Source organism: Sardina pilchardus, chromosome 23, assembly GCF_963854185.1.
Source record: "Sardina pilchardus chromosome 23, fSarPil1.1, whole genome shotgun sequence".
NCBI lineage: Eukaryota > Metazoa > Chordata > Actinopteri > Clupeiformes > Clupeidae > Sardina > Sardina pilchardus.
In genome coordinates, this window is record NC_085016.1 from 27524662 (window position 1) to 27543622 (window position 18961).

The 18961-nt window shown below is 42.6% G+C and overlaps 2 protein-coding genes across 4 annotated transcripts in view; one reads left to right on the forward strand and one right to left on the reverse strand.

Moving 5' to 3' along the window:
- Positions 1-1472: 1472 nt before the first annotated feature.
- Positions 1473-10354, forward strand: tmem41ab (transmembrane protein 41ab). The gene is made up of 5 exons (XM_062528411.1): positions 1473-1798; positions 6156-6306; positions 6415-6576; positions 7014-7152; positions 7818-10354. The coding sequence occupies exons 1-5, from the start codon at positions 1638-1640 to the stop codon at positions 8054-8056; spliced, it is 852 nt and encodes a 283-aa protein (XP_062384395.1). The 5' UTR covers positions 1473-1637; the 3' UTR covers positions 8057-10354.
- Positions 10355-13147: 2793 nt separating this feature from the next.
- Positions 13148-18961, reverse strand: part of LOC134071231 (insulin-like growth factor 2 mRNA-binding protein 2) — a 39670-nt gene continuing 33856 nt past the window's right edge. For all 3 annotated transcript variants that reach the window (XM_062527873.1, XM_062527871.1, XM_062527872.1), the window contains 5 exons: positions 16852-16968; positions 16657-16731; positions 16405-16536; positions 15996-16109; positions 13148-15509 (listed from right to left, as the gene is read on the reverse strand). In XM_062527873.1, coding sequence (XP_062383857.1) covers positions 15408-15509; positions 15996-16109; positions 16405-16536; positions 16657-16731; positions 16852-16968 — 540 coding nt within the window. In that variant the 3' untranslated portion in view covers positions 13148-15407. The remainder of the gene's footprint in view (positions 15510-15995; positions 16110-16404; positions 16537-16656; positions 16732-16851; positions 16969-18961) is intronic.

An 18961-nucleotide genomic window follows, 5' to 3' on the forward strand; every position in this document is an offset into this window, starting at 1 on the left:
ACACATACTGTAACCATCAACACAAGAACACAAAACCTATTCACTCAACACACCCACACACACCCACAAACCAACAGACCAACAATCTTCATAGTCAGATTGCGGGCCGTGTGGTTGTGAATGAAGGTTATTTTAGTCTTTGATGATGAAACAGGTTCTCTCCCAGGGGGGTGGGTACCGCTAATTAATCATTTAAAATGGCACGTTTAAAGGCAGCACTCCATGCACTTCCTGTGCCACAGGGGTGGGGTACGGGGGGGTTGAGCCGCACATGTGCAGTGCAAAGGCATCCCCCTTCCATCAGCATGTGTGAGGGCATTTAAATAGGCCGCTTAGCAAGCATCAAGGCACTATATTGACATGGAGGCCCAGGCACAGTTGCACTATTTGCAGTCACACAAGTGGCGTTATTGCTGCTGCTATGAGCATAGACACCAGTTATGAGGATGTGGGTGTGTGTGGGTGTGTGTGGGTGTGTGTGGGTGTGTGTGTGTGTGGGGGGCTGTTACCCTCGTCCCTATCTTCCAGTAAAAATGGGATTGCTTTGGGCTGGGGCAAGGGAGAGTCAGACACAGTCAATGATGGTCTGGTTTGAAGAAGCACACACGTACAGTATACCCCTAAACACACCCACATATACACACACACACACACACACACACACACAGAGAGAGAGAGAGGTATTATCATGCATTTTCTACAAATATATTAATTATACACATAGAATGTGAGGCTCAATAAACAAAACAAAAAAATAGACTAATTTCCATTTCAAAATGCACCCAACTCTTCTCAAATTATTATTAGTCCAAATCTTTTAGTCTTCTTCTTCTTCTCCTTGAAATGTATTTCAAACTGTTTTTCCACACAAATGTCCTCGTAGCAAAATCTCTGTGTGCATGCAGCTGGCAAATCATTTCAGCCTTGACATTGTTACCATCTAGTGGCTGATATAGAGTAATGCTCATTGTAAAATGAATAACGCTTGTAACACGTTTGAGGTGAATCCTTCAACCAGGGACCGTTTATCCAAGTGCAATACCACAGAACAACTACAAACTCATGATTCAGTTTTGATTTGTGGAATTTGTTTGCCAACTATAATATATATTGAGAGGGATATGCTATATATAGTGGACATTAGTGGAGGCCTAGTATTTTTGTTATTATTACAATGAGAATTAGTTCAGGCCTATTTACTATTGCGTATAAAACATTTTTATCTATCTAATTATTTATTTGTTAATTATACTTCTATTCTAATTGTTTATTTAATTTACAGGCTACTGACTAAGCGACTTTCTTTACAGAACAAAAAAAAAATAGTGTCAATTCGCTTGGATGATAGTTGTCCGCCCTTTCTATTTCTACTGCACGCATTCTTTGAGTCATGGAGGTTGACAGCTGATCATAGTCGGGTTTTGAAGACCCCCATGTGATCCTCCATGGGTCCTGCCCCACGAAGTGTTCCTCGGGGTTGCATTGTCGCATACAGTAGTTCCACGTCTTCTTAAGTTTTTGACGAAGCTGCCTGTCATAATATCTTGACTCTATATAAGCGAGGGTATCGTCGGACTCTTCATAACACTGATCTCAATCAAGGACACGCGTTTTGCACTCCGGGTTTGGCCGGGAACATGCGCTCCATTTTGGGTTTAATCGCGTTGGTCGGCGCCGCAACTTTTTACCTCTACCTCTTGACTGTTTTCTTGCCGCCTGGTCCGCGACATGCTCGCCTTGATGAAAGTGGAGTGCCAATCGCTAATGAAGTTGGGGAGTTGGAGATGGAAGAAGACAGGTATCAGTGTGACAAAATTACTGAAAAGCTGCGATATTTGCGCTCTTCGTAAACTGCATGCACTGATAGACGAACTGTATCTGAAGCTCCAGTCTCCATAATGTATACACCATAGAGTTCTTTCATGTAGGCTAGTTGCAGTTAAGTGCCTTTATAGGACCTTTGCACCATAATCAAGAAATAATAGATAAGTGTCTCTGAAAAATAATATGTTGTATTCAAAAATATGCAGCCTGTAAAAGGAACGCATTGATTATATCTAGTGTGTAGAAAAGTATAGCCATATTAGCCCATAGGCCTGTTCTATGAGTACAACACACCTGCAAGACTCACTCTTACCCAATCTACCAAACTGTTGTTAACTTAAAACTATCTGTGGTGATAGGTCTGCATGATCATTATATTGTTATTATATTATTGTACCAGGCCACTTATTACAGCAAATGCATGTTAATGCTTCTTCTCTCAAGAGCGTTGTGCCCTGAGCTTGAACACAGACCGGTGCAGGTTGTTATGGTGGACCAGGGGGTGAAGGTTGTGTGCCACGGTGTAGTGTTTTGATGGCAAGGACTCACAGACCTGATAACTGCAGGGGAATGTGGGAGTTGAATTGCCTGGGAGGGATGTGGAAGTTTGATAGATGTTAACCGGTTGGCATACTGGCCCTGCACTGGATAACCTGCCAGTGTCGAAGCTCTGAGACTAATTGGAGTGATACCCTTGGGCCTCTCTCTCTCTCTCTCTCTCTCTCTCTCTCTCTCTCTCTCTCTCTCTCTCTCTCTCTCTCTCTCTCTCTCTCTCTCTCTCTCTGCCACACTGTTGACTTTTACTAACCACTTTATCCTTACTCATTCACACCTATTAGTGAAACAAAAAATGTAAAAATGTCCTTGCACTGTCAAAGCACTATAGCCTATTCTACAAAAAAAAAATGTTATCGTAAAATGTTGATTGTGTTGTTGTATTTAGAGGGACTTAATCAGCCAGCAGACCATCTTAAATCTGTCAGTCGTTGATGTTTGCGAAGTCCTGCACCTGCTGTAAAAGGCGGCTTGGTACACACGCTGAACTTTATCATTTACTGTAACCAGGCCAACTAACGTCACTGTGTGCTACACGACAGTCTTCCGAGATGCACTGCAGTCTGTAGGAGTAACGTGACCCATGCAGAATTCCCCCCACGTTGCCCAGTGTACCCCACCCTTGGCTCTCCACCTGCTTGCCCCATCTGCAGACACTCAGAAAGAAGCTAGTAAACAGACAGTCCAGATACTGGGCAGATCTCATCTGCTAAAGGAGCGATGCCATCACGGGGCACGACGCCGGCGACTTGTCTTTCAGGACTTCCTCCTCTGTTCCCTAGGGGCTCTGGAAGAGCGGTCTGAATGTGCTGAGGAGTCGGATGTGGTTTTGTGGAAATGCAAGTGGAAAGAAAGACGGAAAGAGGAATGGAAAGAGAGAGGGAAAAGGAGAGGGGTGGGGGAGCATAGTCACTCGGTCATTGAGCGAGACAGACCTTTTGTATTTCTGAAAAAAGGAAGGATGAATAAATGATAGTGCGTTATAAATGAATAAACAGTCCTGTTATTCCCTAAGTGGAATAAACTGCTTACATAACTTTACTTATGGTGGACAGTAAACCATAAACAATGCAGGAAAAGCCTTTTTTAGTACTATGTCTGGGGACATTTGGGTCACGGGTCATTTTTTTTCCCTGCAACAGACTTATTTGTTTCACATAATAAGAAAAAGATGTTCCTCCATTGCTTTTAAAGATGCAGTCAGCGATTGTGCAGGAAGTCACATTTATGTTTGTGTTAACATTTAATTAAATGATTAGCAGACATACAGTATTTGTCCAAGACAACTTATATTTTATTTTGACCACGGACCAAACAAAACACAACAGAGAGGTTACTCACCCCTCCGTCCAATATTCCTAGAAAAACTCCACAAAGGGGTTCGTTTTTGTTTGAGGGAGACGCTGCCCCCACTTTTCTTTTTTTTCAGGGGTCGGAGCCTGGGCTGCCTGCTGTATATGACAAAACATGTGATGGACTTAAAATAGCATATGATCAGTGACTGCACCTTTAAGCAGATACAGGAATTGTTCATTTGTACTACACGTACCTGGCCAGTAGGGGAGCCAGTCCTGTCAGACAAAAGTGAAAGTCAATATGTTAACCTTGGTCACACTTCCACATTAATAGTTTTGTGACACACAGCAGCAGAATAAGCAGTCGTGGTCACAGCTGAGTATTGTTGGGATAGCAGTGATCTGATGGAAGTCTCAAAAAGGCAGTATCTGACAGTTTGTGTTTTCTGTGTCACAACTTTATTTATCCCCAAGGGGCAATTTCTCCATCCAAGAGTGAGACTTGTCAGAGGCATTGCTCATACACTCTGTGAATACAAAATGACAAATAGGCTTAGAGTTGTATAAGCCATTTTACAGTCATTAATATATATATTTTTAATTTAAACTTCTAAATATGTAATTTTGAGGAACAGATTCTTCAACTGAGTGAAGGCATTCTGCTCTCTCTGAGCGACACGTCAGCCTAACATTGCTGTGGGTGGGAAGTCCCTGAATAATCTGTGTGTTCGTGAGATCGGTGATCGCATACGTGGCTATATCTTTAAAAAGCTCCAGGGCGACTCAAGTGTCTTTGATGACACTGTTGCCTATGTCATAACTAGCTGTTGTCCAATGTGGTGGGTATACTGGGGAACAGTAGCCAAAGGCCCGAGGTTCCTTCGAGGTTCCCATCTACTAGGTTCCCATCGCTCATTGGGTCCTCGAATCCCATGGGCACCAGTCTTGGCTGTCACATCTGCAGTCTGGGAAGAGCCAGTAGGGTGTTGGGTTTTCTGTGCGTTCCTCGTGGACGGCACATAAGCGAAATTAAACCCCAGGCACCGGATTACTCATAGGGATCACGCTGTGCTTGCATGCCTCCAGCTCCAGCTCCCGCTGACCAATGACATTACAGTGGACGGGTCAAGTTACCAATGAAAGTGCTCGGACGATTCTAATTAACCTATAGGAAAGCACCACGACGCATAGTTCCGTGGGGGTTGGAGTATAGCATGAAAGTCCCCTACCCGAAGATCTGGTTACTCTCTGTCCATAATAGCTTAGGGTCAGGACTAACCCATAATTATTAGCAATATTCTTTATAATTATCATTATTCTCGTACAGTGTCTGAAGCTCAGATTATTTTTAATTGTAACTAATGAACATGGACATGAATGAAATGTATTTGTTCATTAAGTGATAAATACGTAGATAACAACAACCATTAAAGAATGACTATACATTTCATTGCTGGTTTTGATAGATGTATTTTTTTATTATCAGCATTACAGTATGTGTGTTAAAAACTGTCAAGTTTCTCTTACACTGCTTTGAATGCAGTCAAAACTATAACAAAATCATATGACACTGTAAACAAGTCCACCCTGGCTGCCCTGGTCATCTTGTGGCATTTAAAAAAAGACGGCCATCTTATGTTTCAAAGTGATTGTGTCACTGCAGGGACAGCAACTCCACTGCTGCTGCTGCCTCACCAGACTAGTGGGCCTATTTCTATCCTATCGCCTATCCCATTTCAGTCCTCTCTCTCTCTCTCCCTCCCCCCTCTCTCTCTCTCCCTCTCTCTGGCTCTCGCTCCCTATTTCTCTCTCATTCACTTACATACTCACATACTCTCAACACTTAGCGACGTCTTATTCACTCACCCACTCTTCCTCAGTGCACATCGGCTCTCCTCAGTGTAGTGACGCTGAACCTAACCTAACAGAGACATCCCCATGCAACCTAACAGAGACATCCCCATGCAGACAACACGTCACCTCACATTTGCCAGTTAGGCTGCCAAGACAGAGTTCTGAAAAGCTTGCTTGACTCTTGTAGGCATTAGAGAAGACCATCTCTACCAATGATAATTGTTTTTGTATAGAATATGTCCTGAATATGAATTGGTTAAGTTTCTATCAATGCTTATCCATAAGAAATTGTGAGAGAGCTTCTCAATGTTTCATACCCCCAGATGTTCAGATATGTCCCCCCTTTCATCACCCACTAATCATAAGCTTCTTTTCATCCTCTGCACTCATACTAACCTGTACCTGGGGGCGGTGCTAGCATAGTGGCTAAGGATCAGATCATAGTTCAATTCTCGACTTCCTCCGTTCTGCAGTCTTGGGCACGTAACTCTGAGTTGCTCTGGGGCCAATGGTCCTTAATATAATAGACATAATAAGTCACTTTGGATTAAAGGGTCTGCTAATTGTAAATGTCAATCAATCAGCTTCTTGTCATCCTCTACATTCATACTTACTTCCTGTGTCCAGGATCCACTTCCCTTCAGACCTGGAGGAGCTCAAGGCTCTGGCAGACCTGCTGAAGTTCTACAAAGCAAAGCACAAGGTGTATGTGTACGTGCTTTTCTGCAGTGCCTACCTGTACAAGCAGTCCTTCGCTATACCTGGATCGTCCTTCCTGGTGAGGAAATGTTCCAGCTGACCACACACTCCCAAACACACACGTGTTGGTGGGTAATATACAGTGTCCAACAAATCTATGCATTCTTTTCTTCTCCTTTTTGAACAGAATATGCTAGCAGGGGCGCTGTTTGGGACATGGACCGGCCTCCTAATCGCCTGCACCATGACCACCCTGGGCTCCACCTTCTGCTACCTTCTCTCCCGCTCCTTTGGCAAGGCGCATGTTGTCCGTCTCTTCCCAGACAAGGTGGCCATGCTGCAGAGGAAGGTAATGAAGCTACGTGGCTAGTAGGCCTACAGGCTAAAAGATGGCCTTCTAGGCTAACAGATTGCTAATAAACAGGCTAACAGAAGGCTCTCTAGGCTAACATACAGTACAGACAAAATAACTGGCTAATGGGTAGCCAGTCTGGCAAACTAACGGTCTAATACACAGAGAGGGTCAGGGGATATATAGAAGGGGATTCCCGCCATTAACATACTTTTGTTATCCAAACTGCTTAAAATAGAAAACGGTGTAAAGTGTGTGTGTGTGTGTGTGTGTGTGTATGTGTGTCCAGATGTGTGCCACTAGGCAGAACCTCCTCATTTAGATATAGACGGAGTGTTCTTCAAAATTCCTGTTAGACACGACAGACATTTACAACAAACCTTCCTTCCTTTTTTCCCTTTTGTTCTGCTTCTCTCTTTCTCTCTCTCTCCCAGTGTGAAGAGAACAAAAGTAGTTTATTCTTCTTCCTGCTTTTCCTGAGATTCTTCCCTATGACTCCCAACTGGTTCCTAAACATCACCTCCCCAATTCTCAACATCCCCATCCCTATTTTCTTGTCCTCCGTCTTCATCGGTGAGCATCTTGAAGTGACATCATCATAAAGCTGTCTAGAAAACTACTTAATACTCAAAAAGACATAGCATGAGGGAGACACTCACACTTGTTGGCACCAATGTAACTGTGTACAGGAATGTTGAAGTGTAGCTAGAATATTTGATGCAGGTATGGTTATTGTTAGGAATAGTGTACCAGTAACCGGTGTAAAGAGTATATCATTTATGTAGGACACTGCAAAAATAATATAAAAGTGAACAGTGTACTTTTTGTATGTATAATGTCATTGTACCTTTCCTACAGTCTTTCCATTTATGATATACATAGGTTTCATCCGGTCCCTTTCTACAGGTGTATAACATTAAGCACCAAGATTATGAATGCCGACTGCATGGGGTTTGATTAATCCACCCATGAATTGGTTCTTCCTGTGCACTTAGCATAGATGATTTCAGTAATTAGCTTATCCGTCCTGTCGCTAATTAGAATCAGCTGATTCAGTGAATGGTTGGAACAAAAATGTGACAGGGCTTTTACTTTTTGAAGTCAGACTTTTACACCTCTGGCTATACGGTTTTGTAGGCGACTGTTATACTTAAACCGTCATCCTAGTCTATGATCTTTCAGTGTCTACAGCATATGATTCTTCAACACACAATGTCCACTTTCCTCACCTCTTCCAGGCCTTATCCCTTACAACTTCATCTGTGTCCGCACGGGCTCCATCTTGTCCAAGATCAGCTCTCTGGACGACATCTTCTCCTGGGGGACACTGCTGCAGCTGCTGATCATCGCCTGCGTGGCCCTGCTCCCCGGCATCATCATCCGCCACTACAGCAAGTCACACCTCAAACTGGACGGTCTCGAGCCCAACGGACACCATGCCGCCAGCACTGCCACCAACGACCGCAAGACCAGATGACCGCCAGGGCGAAGACACCCGAAAGTTGTGAGGATACGGCAGACTACAGAATAACGAATTAGTTACAACTCAATATGATATTGCTTTATTTGATCACAAAGTGATGTGATGTTGATCATTTGGTAACACTTTACTCGGACAATCCGTCTACAGAAACTTAACAGATCATCTGTTAAGATTCAAGTTCAGAATGTAACATTTTTGAACAATCTTATATCTTATAACCAAATCCTACCCTGAACCTTAACCATAGTTTGTAGTTAATAGAATATCAACAGATCATTGATAATCTGAGCATCTATACTGTAGATAGTCTGTGGTCGAACTATCCAAGTAAAGTGTGACCGATCATTTGATTTGATATATTATCAAATTATTATTATTATTTTTACACTCCTTTAGCGACACTATTGATAATAAAACTGGGTGGTGAGGGGGCCCTAGGGGATTAACAGGAAGTGCTGAGGTGCGTTCAAATTCGCAAACATAGGAATACATTCACAAACGTTTGCAAACAAAAAGTTTGCCTTGAGTTTTCTGCAAACGTTTGCGAACACTCACGAAGGAGGATGTAGTTCTCCACAAACATTTTGGGCACTGGACAGAGAGTTAGAGATAGCCATTGAGAAGGAATGTTTACTCAGAATCGTTCTAATGTATGTGTTCATACAAAAATGTTTGCTGTTAACGTTCGCCTCTGTTCATTTGAACGCACCTCTGGGCCCCCCCTGTGTTTAATGTTTATATGAATGATCCAGACTGCTGCCCCTGCACTCCACACTACCCACTGTGGCACCCCCAGATCTCCACTCACCCCCTCAAAGGAAGTGATGGCCCATTGGAGGATGTGGGGGGAGGGACAGTTTTAGCACGTCTTAAAGCACTGCCTGCCTGCCAGCTATGCTGGAGTGATGTATGTAAACTATGAAGCCTTAATGCTCAAATGTGCACCAGCACAAACACGCACAGACACACACAAACTTGCATACACCTTCGCGCATGCATGCACACACACACACACACACACACACACACACACACACACCACATACACACACGTCACCAAAGAAATGAGAAGCTTTGTGATTATGCCTGCTGTTAAGTGTGATTAGGCCTGCAGGTCTGTGGTAGAGGCACTGGAAGCAGACAAATGGCTCCTCAATTCACTCACTTAGTCTTGGGGAGTTAGGAGGCTGTCCTATCAGAATGCACAGTGGAGGTTGATAGAGACAGATCGTTTCAACACACAGGGCCATATGTCATTGACTGGTAACTTCGAGCAAGCAAAGTCCGCTACAGATGAGCTAAAGCTAATGTAATATCTTAACAAGATACTTTAGCTTATATAATAAATGCAACAGTGGATACGTAAGCGGAATGCTCCCACGCTGCTATACCATAACTTTGGTTCATGTGTGACAGATGTAGCTCGTTGCTAGCTGCTTTACTCAATGCCCTTCAATGAATAGGGCCTAGCATTTTCAAAATGTCAAAGTTACAGTGACTGATGCTACTACTGACAAGCTGATACACATGTATTGTTTTACACTAGCAGTGAACTAAGAGATGAAATACTGTGGTAGTATAACATCACAGCAACACGCAGCACTACCTGTCTACTCGAGAGAAACCACACTGCCCTTACATTTATGTTTACACTGACTATTTGGATGTTACTGTGTATTTAATCCCTTGTAATGCCTTGTGTTGTGGCCATCTGAAGTACTTTATAGTAGACTGAGCACTTGTTTTATTTGAACCAAAGCTTCTGCACTGCAATGATGCGTTTGAGTGTCTTGACTGTGAACATCAATACACTGGGCTTCCATAATGGGCTATCTATGGAAAAATCTTAAGGACAAAATCTAAGTAGACATAAGGTAATTATATCTTTCCCATTTAAATGATTTGTCATTATGTGGAAGCCAGTATACAATTATTAGAGACTATCCAGTAAATAATTCCCGATGTTGGTCCTTGGTAATGAGTCTCAGAGTCCCTGATTCTGTATATGTCTAATATCATTCTTCATGAATACTAATAATTAATATCCTCAATCCCAAATCACATTGCAAAATCAAAAGCTATATGTCCAGTTTTCATATTTCATATTTAACCTTTCACATTAGGTGCTGATGGATGTGACATGACAGTTTGTCACGTGTTGCTGTTGCAACTCCTGTTGCTATACTTGTTTGAATATCACTCTTTGACATTTGACGTGAACTTACTCAAACATGCATGGGTGCAAGGGCAGCTCTATCAGAGTAGCTTAAACGCACCTCAGTATGGTAAAAAGCATAGCCAAGGAGAATGTGCTCCTCTCTAAACTGTTGGGGATCATGATGCCACACACCGTGTCCCCTTTGCCAGCTGTTGTGAAATCAGCTGCTACAGACATCTGCGCCGCGGTGGAGCACTGAGGCGCTTTAGCAGGCATGTAAACACTACACATCAACCACTGAGTAGATTCAATTAGCTCCACACCAACCTGACAGCTCAGTAATGATGGGACTCATTAAGACATTCACGTTTCACCACATGTTTATATATTTTGCAATGAATTCCATTGCGGATAATCTCTGTGATTTACAATTGGTTGAGTTGCTTAACAACAAGAGAGAAACCATTACCCATAGGCATTAGCTCAAGTCAAGACTTTTAAGTCCCTGATGTTTTAATTATTTGTCAGGAAATGCAAACCGGTTATGTGGTGTCAACAAGACAGTGTAGCACGTCTTCACAAATGAAAAGGTGGCCCAGTGTGTTGATGGAACAGTATCATGACGATGTCTCATCATGGTTGATTTGTTATGTTTCTTGTCTCTTATTGTAAAAAAAATACTGACTGTATAAGTCCATGCTGCTTCTTGTGCTTTGTATTGTGTATTAGCACAATGTTGCATTAGTGCAATGTTTTATGGTGCTAATGTTTAGAGGTTGTTTAGTTTAAATTGAATGAATAGCAATATTGGAATATTTTGAGCTCCATGTAGTAATTGTAAAGTTTCTCAGGTAGCTGTTTGAAACAAAAGTAAAGCCAGAGACGTGCCTTAACATGTGATTTTTAAGTTTTTTTTTTCATATTAGAATTATGACTCCTTGAGCTAAGTTGGCTTATCCTTGGGATTTGTAGATTCTCCCACATAGTTTATCCCATACACCCAACAGTTTTCACTTTATTTAATTAATTGTGTGCATTTTTGACCGATTTGATGGTGAATATTTTTATATGTTAAATTACAAGAGCAGGGAATCTCATCCGGTGTGCCAGTTACAGTGCAACGTGGATATTAAGCCGCTAATGCTCTCTCTCATCATGTGCCCTTGGAGGGGCTTAAGGCAAACGCTTGTGCTAATCAACTTTAAATGCCAAGTGTAGTATTGGAAAGAATCCATTCATGTACCCTTCAACCATCCCTCAAATTGTCCCATAGGAATTACCATTGTTTTATCATATTATTAAAGATAGTGCCACTTAGGTAGATTTGATCATGCATATGCTTGAATTGAGACAGTACAAAGACATACTATTTGATAGGAACTCTGTCCTGCTACACTGATCTCATGTTTTTACAAGCACAGAACGTAAGTCTTATTTAATTTTAAAAGTGCAATGGCTTTGTAATGTGTAAATAAATCAAATAAATGTTCATTAACTGCTGGTGTCAAACTTCTCTAAACCTTGCATGCAAAGGCAACTTTTCTCAATGTCTTAAATGTCTTTAAAAAAAGCAACATAACATAAAGCAAAAGAGACAGGATACAGTTGTAAAGACTCTCTTTATTGCTCATTTCCGGTTCGGTCGGCAGTACACATGTATTTTTACCCACAATTCCACACTGAAATTCTGACCATCACCAATAAGGCATGCATCTTCCATTTGACCCCTGTCCATCTCCACCACCAAATCTTCCCTGAGCTTTGAGCTGTTACAAATTCCCTCTCACCTCCTACCTAGTCCAAGTAATTCTGGAATGTGATTGGGCGAGAGCCATGTGACAGAAACTCAAGGCAGTGTACTGAAGTCTGGGGGTGGTGGGGGGCCTTGAGGAAGAACAATAAGCTCTGCCTCCACCAACTCCTTCTTCTCCAATCCTGGTCATATTTTAGATGATACAACAGTATAGACACCAAGAAGTAACAACGCCTGATCCAGGTGAACCTACATGGTGACACTCCAGAAGAAAGTGAAATGACATCCTGTTTCTAACTGACCCACAACTAATTAACAAAATCTTAATGGGTATGCTAGGAGACCATTTTAAGTTATTTTCCTTATTATTATGAAAATTATTATTATTATAATAATTATTATGATTATTATTATCATCGTCTTTTTAAACGTATGTGAGCCAAAGAGTAAAAGGGCTAACCCCACTGCTTTAGAGTTACAGTGTTTCATTAGAAAACCCTCATGTGAGAAACTGAACTAACACCACGCAAAACAAAAGAATAGTTAGATATGACTGTCTTAAATCCTAACTAAAACTCAGCTAAAAGAGGAACCATAAGCCAATCTCTGCCAGTGTAGTGTCCTAGGGTGGGTTGGTATAGACGGATACAATTGAATACTGTAATACAATGTAAAACAAAGCCTAGATTGTACATGACCAAATGACCGCATCTGACTTTCATGTTTTTCGGCTCACACAGTGGCAGGTTGTACACGATGGATCAGGAATATCCAGCGGAGAAGACTACAATTTCACACGTCTAAAAATACATTTTGATGATGGCAAACTGCACATTGTTTACACTTCCCTATGACTGGAGACAAGAATCCCCCCCTTCCATCTCAAAAATCTCATTGCAGTCATGAGGTTTGCTTGCATTTTTGACATCAGCTTTCAGAGGTTCTACCCACAGTACTTCCAGGTGACGGCGTACACCATTTTGAGCTACTCGTCCTGGTCAGTAACGTACGGATCTCCTAGAGAGCCCAAAGGCAGACTATTGAGTGATCTATAGACTCCTTTAAGCATTCAAAGGCTGCAACGGGATCCTTTTTAAACTCCTTGTTTGAATGAATAGTGTAGGTCGGTCCAACCAATCTCTCTTCTTTTTTGTAGCTGTTATCATTTATTTAAAAAAAAAAAATAACAAAAAAGTGCTCATTGATCATGAGCTTTTTCAAATGTATACAAAATATCCAAAATAAGGAAAAACATAAAATATTGGACTGAGGTACCCTGATGTCTGAGGTAGAGTGTTACAATAAAAATACGCAGATCACTTTTTTTGACCAATCACGGGCCACTATACTGACATACTGTATGCGCTGTTCACGTTTGGCCAAAGGTAGACAAGCATGCTGGCGTGTGCACTGCTCACTCCCCAACATGGTGGTTGGTTGCTTAGGCTAGGCTGTTAAAATGGCCATATTTAAAAATAGGAAATATATAAATCCAAACCTCCCTTTATATAACTATATATAACTACGTGGTAATCTGGAAAACTACCCGGGACTTTTTGTATTTATTTTAAAATTTTCACACAGCCATCCAAATATGCCTGTTTTTGCCGAAGATAGGTGACTTTATCTCCTATTTTAGTGACTTTAGTACTATTCACCTCTTCAAAAGTCTATTTCTACCACATCCATAATTTTATCAACAAACAAAAACACCTCAGGCCATGTCTCCTACATAGTAGATTAAGAAGAAAAAAAACCCTGCAAAAAAAAGAAAACTGACTGTGATTTTTGCTTACGTTTATATATGCATCATCTAAGCTTTAATAAATATCTCACCACTCTTTCTATATAAATATACAAACACAAACACTCACAGTGGTATGAAGAAGGCTGTGTGTGTTAGTGTTTCCTTTTGAGTTGAGGGGGGGGGGGGGTAACTGGGTGGGATTGGGGTGAGGAGCAGCAGAATGTTTGCACACTAAGGGAGAGGGTCCATGCAGTAGACCCCGTAGCTCTACGACAGAGAGAGAGAAACCAGCGCAAGGACAGCGGATGCCCTCACAGAAAAGAGTTGCTCTGCCTTCACGTGTAACGTTTATGTCCTATTCTCTTTAAAGGCAGTGGCACACTGTACATTCAAGGGCGTAAAAACCAGCCTCGTTGTGATGAAATGCCATTAGGCTTATAAATCTGGCAAAAAACAAACACATCTTCGCAAGACAAGAACAGCTGTGAAGCCGCAATTTGGGAGGAAACCACCAAAAAAATGTCTGTCAGGTTCTTTTTTTTTTTGGTTTCCTTTCTTTTCTTTTCTGTTTTGGGGCGGACAATATCATAAGACTTTTTTACTTGAATTAATTTCCGTAGAACCAAATTGCCAATTTAGCCTTCGCTAATGTTTCAAGTGAGTGAGACACAGAGAGACCCAGCGAAAGGAAGCTGACGCCAGATTATACAGTACAAGGTGAAATGTACCCAAACCTGGCCAGCTGTCTGGGATTTCCCATGTTGGCACATGTGTTGCCATCAGGAGGGAAAACACTACACTAGTTCATGATGTCTAATATTTTTTATATGTAAAAACATCTCTTGTTCTCTAATAGGAGAGTAAGTCTCTTTGAATAAAAGATTTGAAGCCTTTTCCAACTGCAGCTAGCACACAAAGTTCTAATTTGAAAGTACAAACACTTACTTCAACATTCTGGTTAAGCCTATCCTTGTAATGACACTATGGTTAATACTATAGAATCTATGTTTAACACATTGAAAATGTACCAACTCTGTAATCCCTAAAATGAAAAAAAAAAATCACTGACAGCTTTGTCCTCAAAGTTTCACAGGTCACCGTTCTCATGTCTTGAAAATAAACCGCCAAACCTCTACTAAATTCTCACATTTGTATGTGCACCCTCCCTACATACACAAGCTCGAACGCATTATTTCAATGCAGTAAAGTAAACCTACACTTCCTCTCCTTGGAGAGAACTACGTTCCCAAACCACTGAGGAAGACTCAGCGACCCCTGGGCCCGCGTAGCTGAACTTATCAACAGTCCATAATGGCGACGCGTCGGTAAGAAAATAATATATATATACACACATACATGGATATACATACAATTTTCGCTCGCTATCTCTGTTTACCCTGCTCAGGAGACAGCACTGGCCGTGTTCTCGCTCCGCTCTTCTTGTCAGTGCCGTGCCTAACCAGTTCATGTCTCCTCAGTACATTCCTCGTGAGGCTCTTTGGTTTGGTTCTCTCCACTGCGGTCACTCTTGGTCATCTGCTGCAAACACTCTCTCTCTCTCTCTCTCTCTCTCTCTCTCTCTCTCTCACTCTCACTCGCTCTCTTCCTCGTCTCCTGTTGGGTCTCCAGTTGTGGAGTGAGGGGGTACATTCATGGACTGCTGTGTGCTGGTCGTTGCCTCAGCAGGTCACTTTGACTGGTGCGGCGGCGGCTGTGGCGGCGCTTGATGTTGCTTCTGCTCCTGGAGCTTCACCTGCTGGATGATCTCTCGGATTTTCCTCTGTGCAGTCTGTTTCCAAAACACACACACACACACACACACACACACACACACACACACAAACATCAACACATCATCACAACATGAAACACAACCAGTCAATAAAGACATACAGTGAGGGATGTCAAATCAGACACTCTAAGGGAGCAAGTTCGACAGCGATATAGGTAGCGGCAAGCTACATCAAGGTGGGGACTTTGAAATGGACGAGACCTCTCTGGTGAAGTGAAATTGAAAAACCACATGCACCACATGAAAACCAGATGAAAAATCACATGCAACCAGAGTTCAATTCTGATCTATCTATCTATGTCTCTTTTCACTAATCAACTTCGGGCCTGACTCGGCTGACTTCATGCATCTGACTTTGCTCTGGCCATAGTGCGCATGCACCGTCGGCAAAATGCGCCATCTCACTCCCTAAGAGTACAGTTAGTAAGTCACAAGAAGTGGTGGGCATCTATCCTAGGCACACCCACAGCATGGGAAAGATACCTGACTGGCGAAGAAATGTCCGATGATCTTCACAAACACTTCGTCGTTGTCATCTGGCGTTTGGTCCCGTGGAACGATGACCTCTGCGCTGGTGAGGTTTTGTAGCTCATTCACCTGCAGGGGGCAGCAATGTGCACGGGTGACAAATCAAACATGCTGTACCACCAACTCTTTTTCATGATTCATGACCATGATATTTAATGACCAATTTTGATCATGATACATTTGCCCCTACAACAGTTTCTATTCATACTGAATCCACTTAAATAAAGGCAGCATTGCACGGAGGTATTAACAAGTGTGGCTACATCTCTCTTTCGCTTTCTTTCTTTCTTTCTCTCTCTCTCTCTCGTTCACACATACACACACACACACACACAAATTTGAAATGTCACAGACACACACGCACCGTTTTGCCCCCTTTCCCAATGACTCGTCCGGCTGCAGACGAGGGCACTTTGATCTGGGTCTCCAGCTTCACCTCCTCCTTGGCCGTGAAGAAGTTCTCCTCCTTGAGCTTCCCGAAGATCCTGCCCTGAGCCTGGGGGAGGTGCAGCAGGGGAGAGAGTCAGGGAGAAGAGCCAGAACTGATGTGTTTACTAAACATGATGAACACACACAAACAACATGAGCATGGTTAGTGGGGAAACCTTCAGACTACCTTAAACTGAGCCTCTGGGGGACCCGTGATGATGACCATCCTCTCAGAGGAGTCTGGGGAGTCTGCTGGAGCAATCTAGACAGGACAAACACAAACCATCACAACCATTGCTTAACAAGCCCTATTTCCACACAATCCATCTGTTGTGGATAGGAAAGCTGTCTTGTCTCTGTGGCTAAGTCAAGAGGCCCTCACCTTGATGGAGGCTCCTGCAAACTGCGCTAGCTCCTTGATGTGCTGCCCCTTCTTCCCGATGAGAGCACCCACAGCCTGGGTGGGCACGAACACGTAGACCACCTCCTGCTCAGGAGCCTGCCGGAGAACACACCTCAGTTCCACTTATATATTTACACCTTCTCACACAACTCACACATACTCTATATGAGAAAACAGTGATGCTGGTGGTCACCGTTTTCTGTGTGTGTGTATGTGTGTGTGTGTGTGTGTTTGACATGTGTGTGTGGGTCTGTGTGTGTGTGTGTGTGTGTGTGTGCGCGCGCGTGCAAATTCACCATGTGGGCGTTGGAGGGCTGACCTGGACTCCCCTATCCTCTGACACTAAAGAGGGATCCCTCATACATATACTCACGCTCACTCTCTCTCACACACACACACACACGCACACACACACAGACACACACACATGCACACACACACACACCCGCACCCTTCAGTTTAGCTCCCATAGATCTCCCCTCAGTGTGAAGAACCCTTCACCCCGCACGAGGCATTGTCCTCCCTCCTCTAAAGTGTGCACTTGAAGAGTGCACCCTACACAGCGCAAGTGCACTCTCTGGCCCCGGCCTTATCCACGGGCGCCTCCTGACGCCACTCTCCTCCCCTCTGCAACAGCACTGGACTCTGCTGCAGCGTTCCCACGCATGACCAGACGCTGACCCGGGAGATTGAAGATGCTCCTGCGGCTTGCGTCTGCTCTCATGAGAGTGCTTCACGCAGAATTGACCATCAGCCGCGGCCGTGCTGACAGCATCTCTGTGTGGCTCTTGGATACAAGGCTACAGCTACAGACACTGTAGATACAGACACAGAGATAATAATAATAATAATAATAATAATAAAGTTTATAATTATTATTGTTATTATTATTATTATCTCTGTGTGGCTCTTGCATACAAGGCTACAGCTACAGAGACTGTAGATACAGACACAGAGATAATAATAATAATAATAATAATAAAGATTATTATTATTATTATTATTATCTCTGTGTGGCTCTTGGATCCAAGGCTACAGCTACAGACGAGCCCAAACAGCCTCCGCACACAGGCACTGGCATGACAGGTAGCGCGCTCCGCTTCTGACATTCGGTTACATCAGATTCCGTTGTTTTCCATACAAACCCTCACGCTACCGCCCAACCCTTTCCTCAGTCCAAGCCACTCAATCAAATCGATCCATTTATCAAATGCTTTTCCAGCTGAAAATGTCAGCGTTGATGTGCATAGGCGAGTAACAGAAAGTCTCAGAGCACTTTTATCAGTGCTATGGGTGGAGGCCCTAACGCTGTAGCATTCTCCAGCACACGAGGAATGCTTCCTCCTTCTATGATTCTTACTACTGCTTGTCTAGTATGTATGAGTAGTGTGGATTAGTGGTACCTTTGGGTAAACATATAAGATCTGTCACTTTACTTTATGTGGGAAAATAAAACAATAACTATTGCAAAAAGGAAACTAAATAGATCTTCCCCTGCTTTCTTTATCTATTTTCTATGTGTATTTTTTCTATTCTATAGCTATTCTACTGCTTGTCTAGTATGTATGGGGTGTGGTGGACCAGTGCTAGCTTGGGATAAATGCTAATGCAAATGACCTGTCATTTTCCTTTATGTAGGAAGAGAAAACAATAACGCACATTCTTTTGTCTATTTTCTATGTCTATTTTTAAATGCTATAGCCATTCTGTTTGACATTTCCAGATGTTATTGTTCTACCTGTTAGAGGGAGTACCCTCCAGCTGTAGCTATGCGTGCCATTGTGCACTTTGGTGACCAACCTCTGATGATGCGGAAAAACTTGAATTAGGCTTGCCTTACTCTCAATGAACAAGAGAGTGAAAGAAAGTGTGTGTGTGTGTGTGTGTGTGTGTGTGTGTGTGTGTCACTAACATGCTATTGTAAAAAGCTCAATAGAATTGGTTGTGAACATTGGTTATGTCAGTATGTCCATTCATTATTTTGGATACTCACTGAGGCCATTTTTACTGTAACTATTACTCATACTGTTCTGTGAGCAGCAGGTTTGCACCAAACTTGTGAGTGATTTATGGAAAACAATTGAGTTCA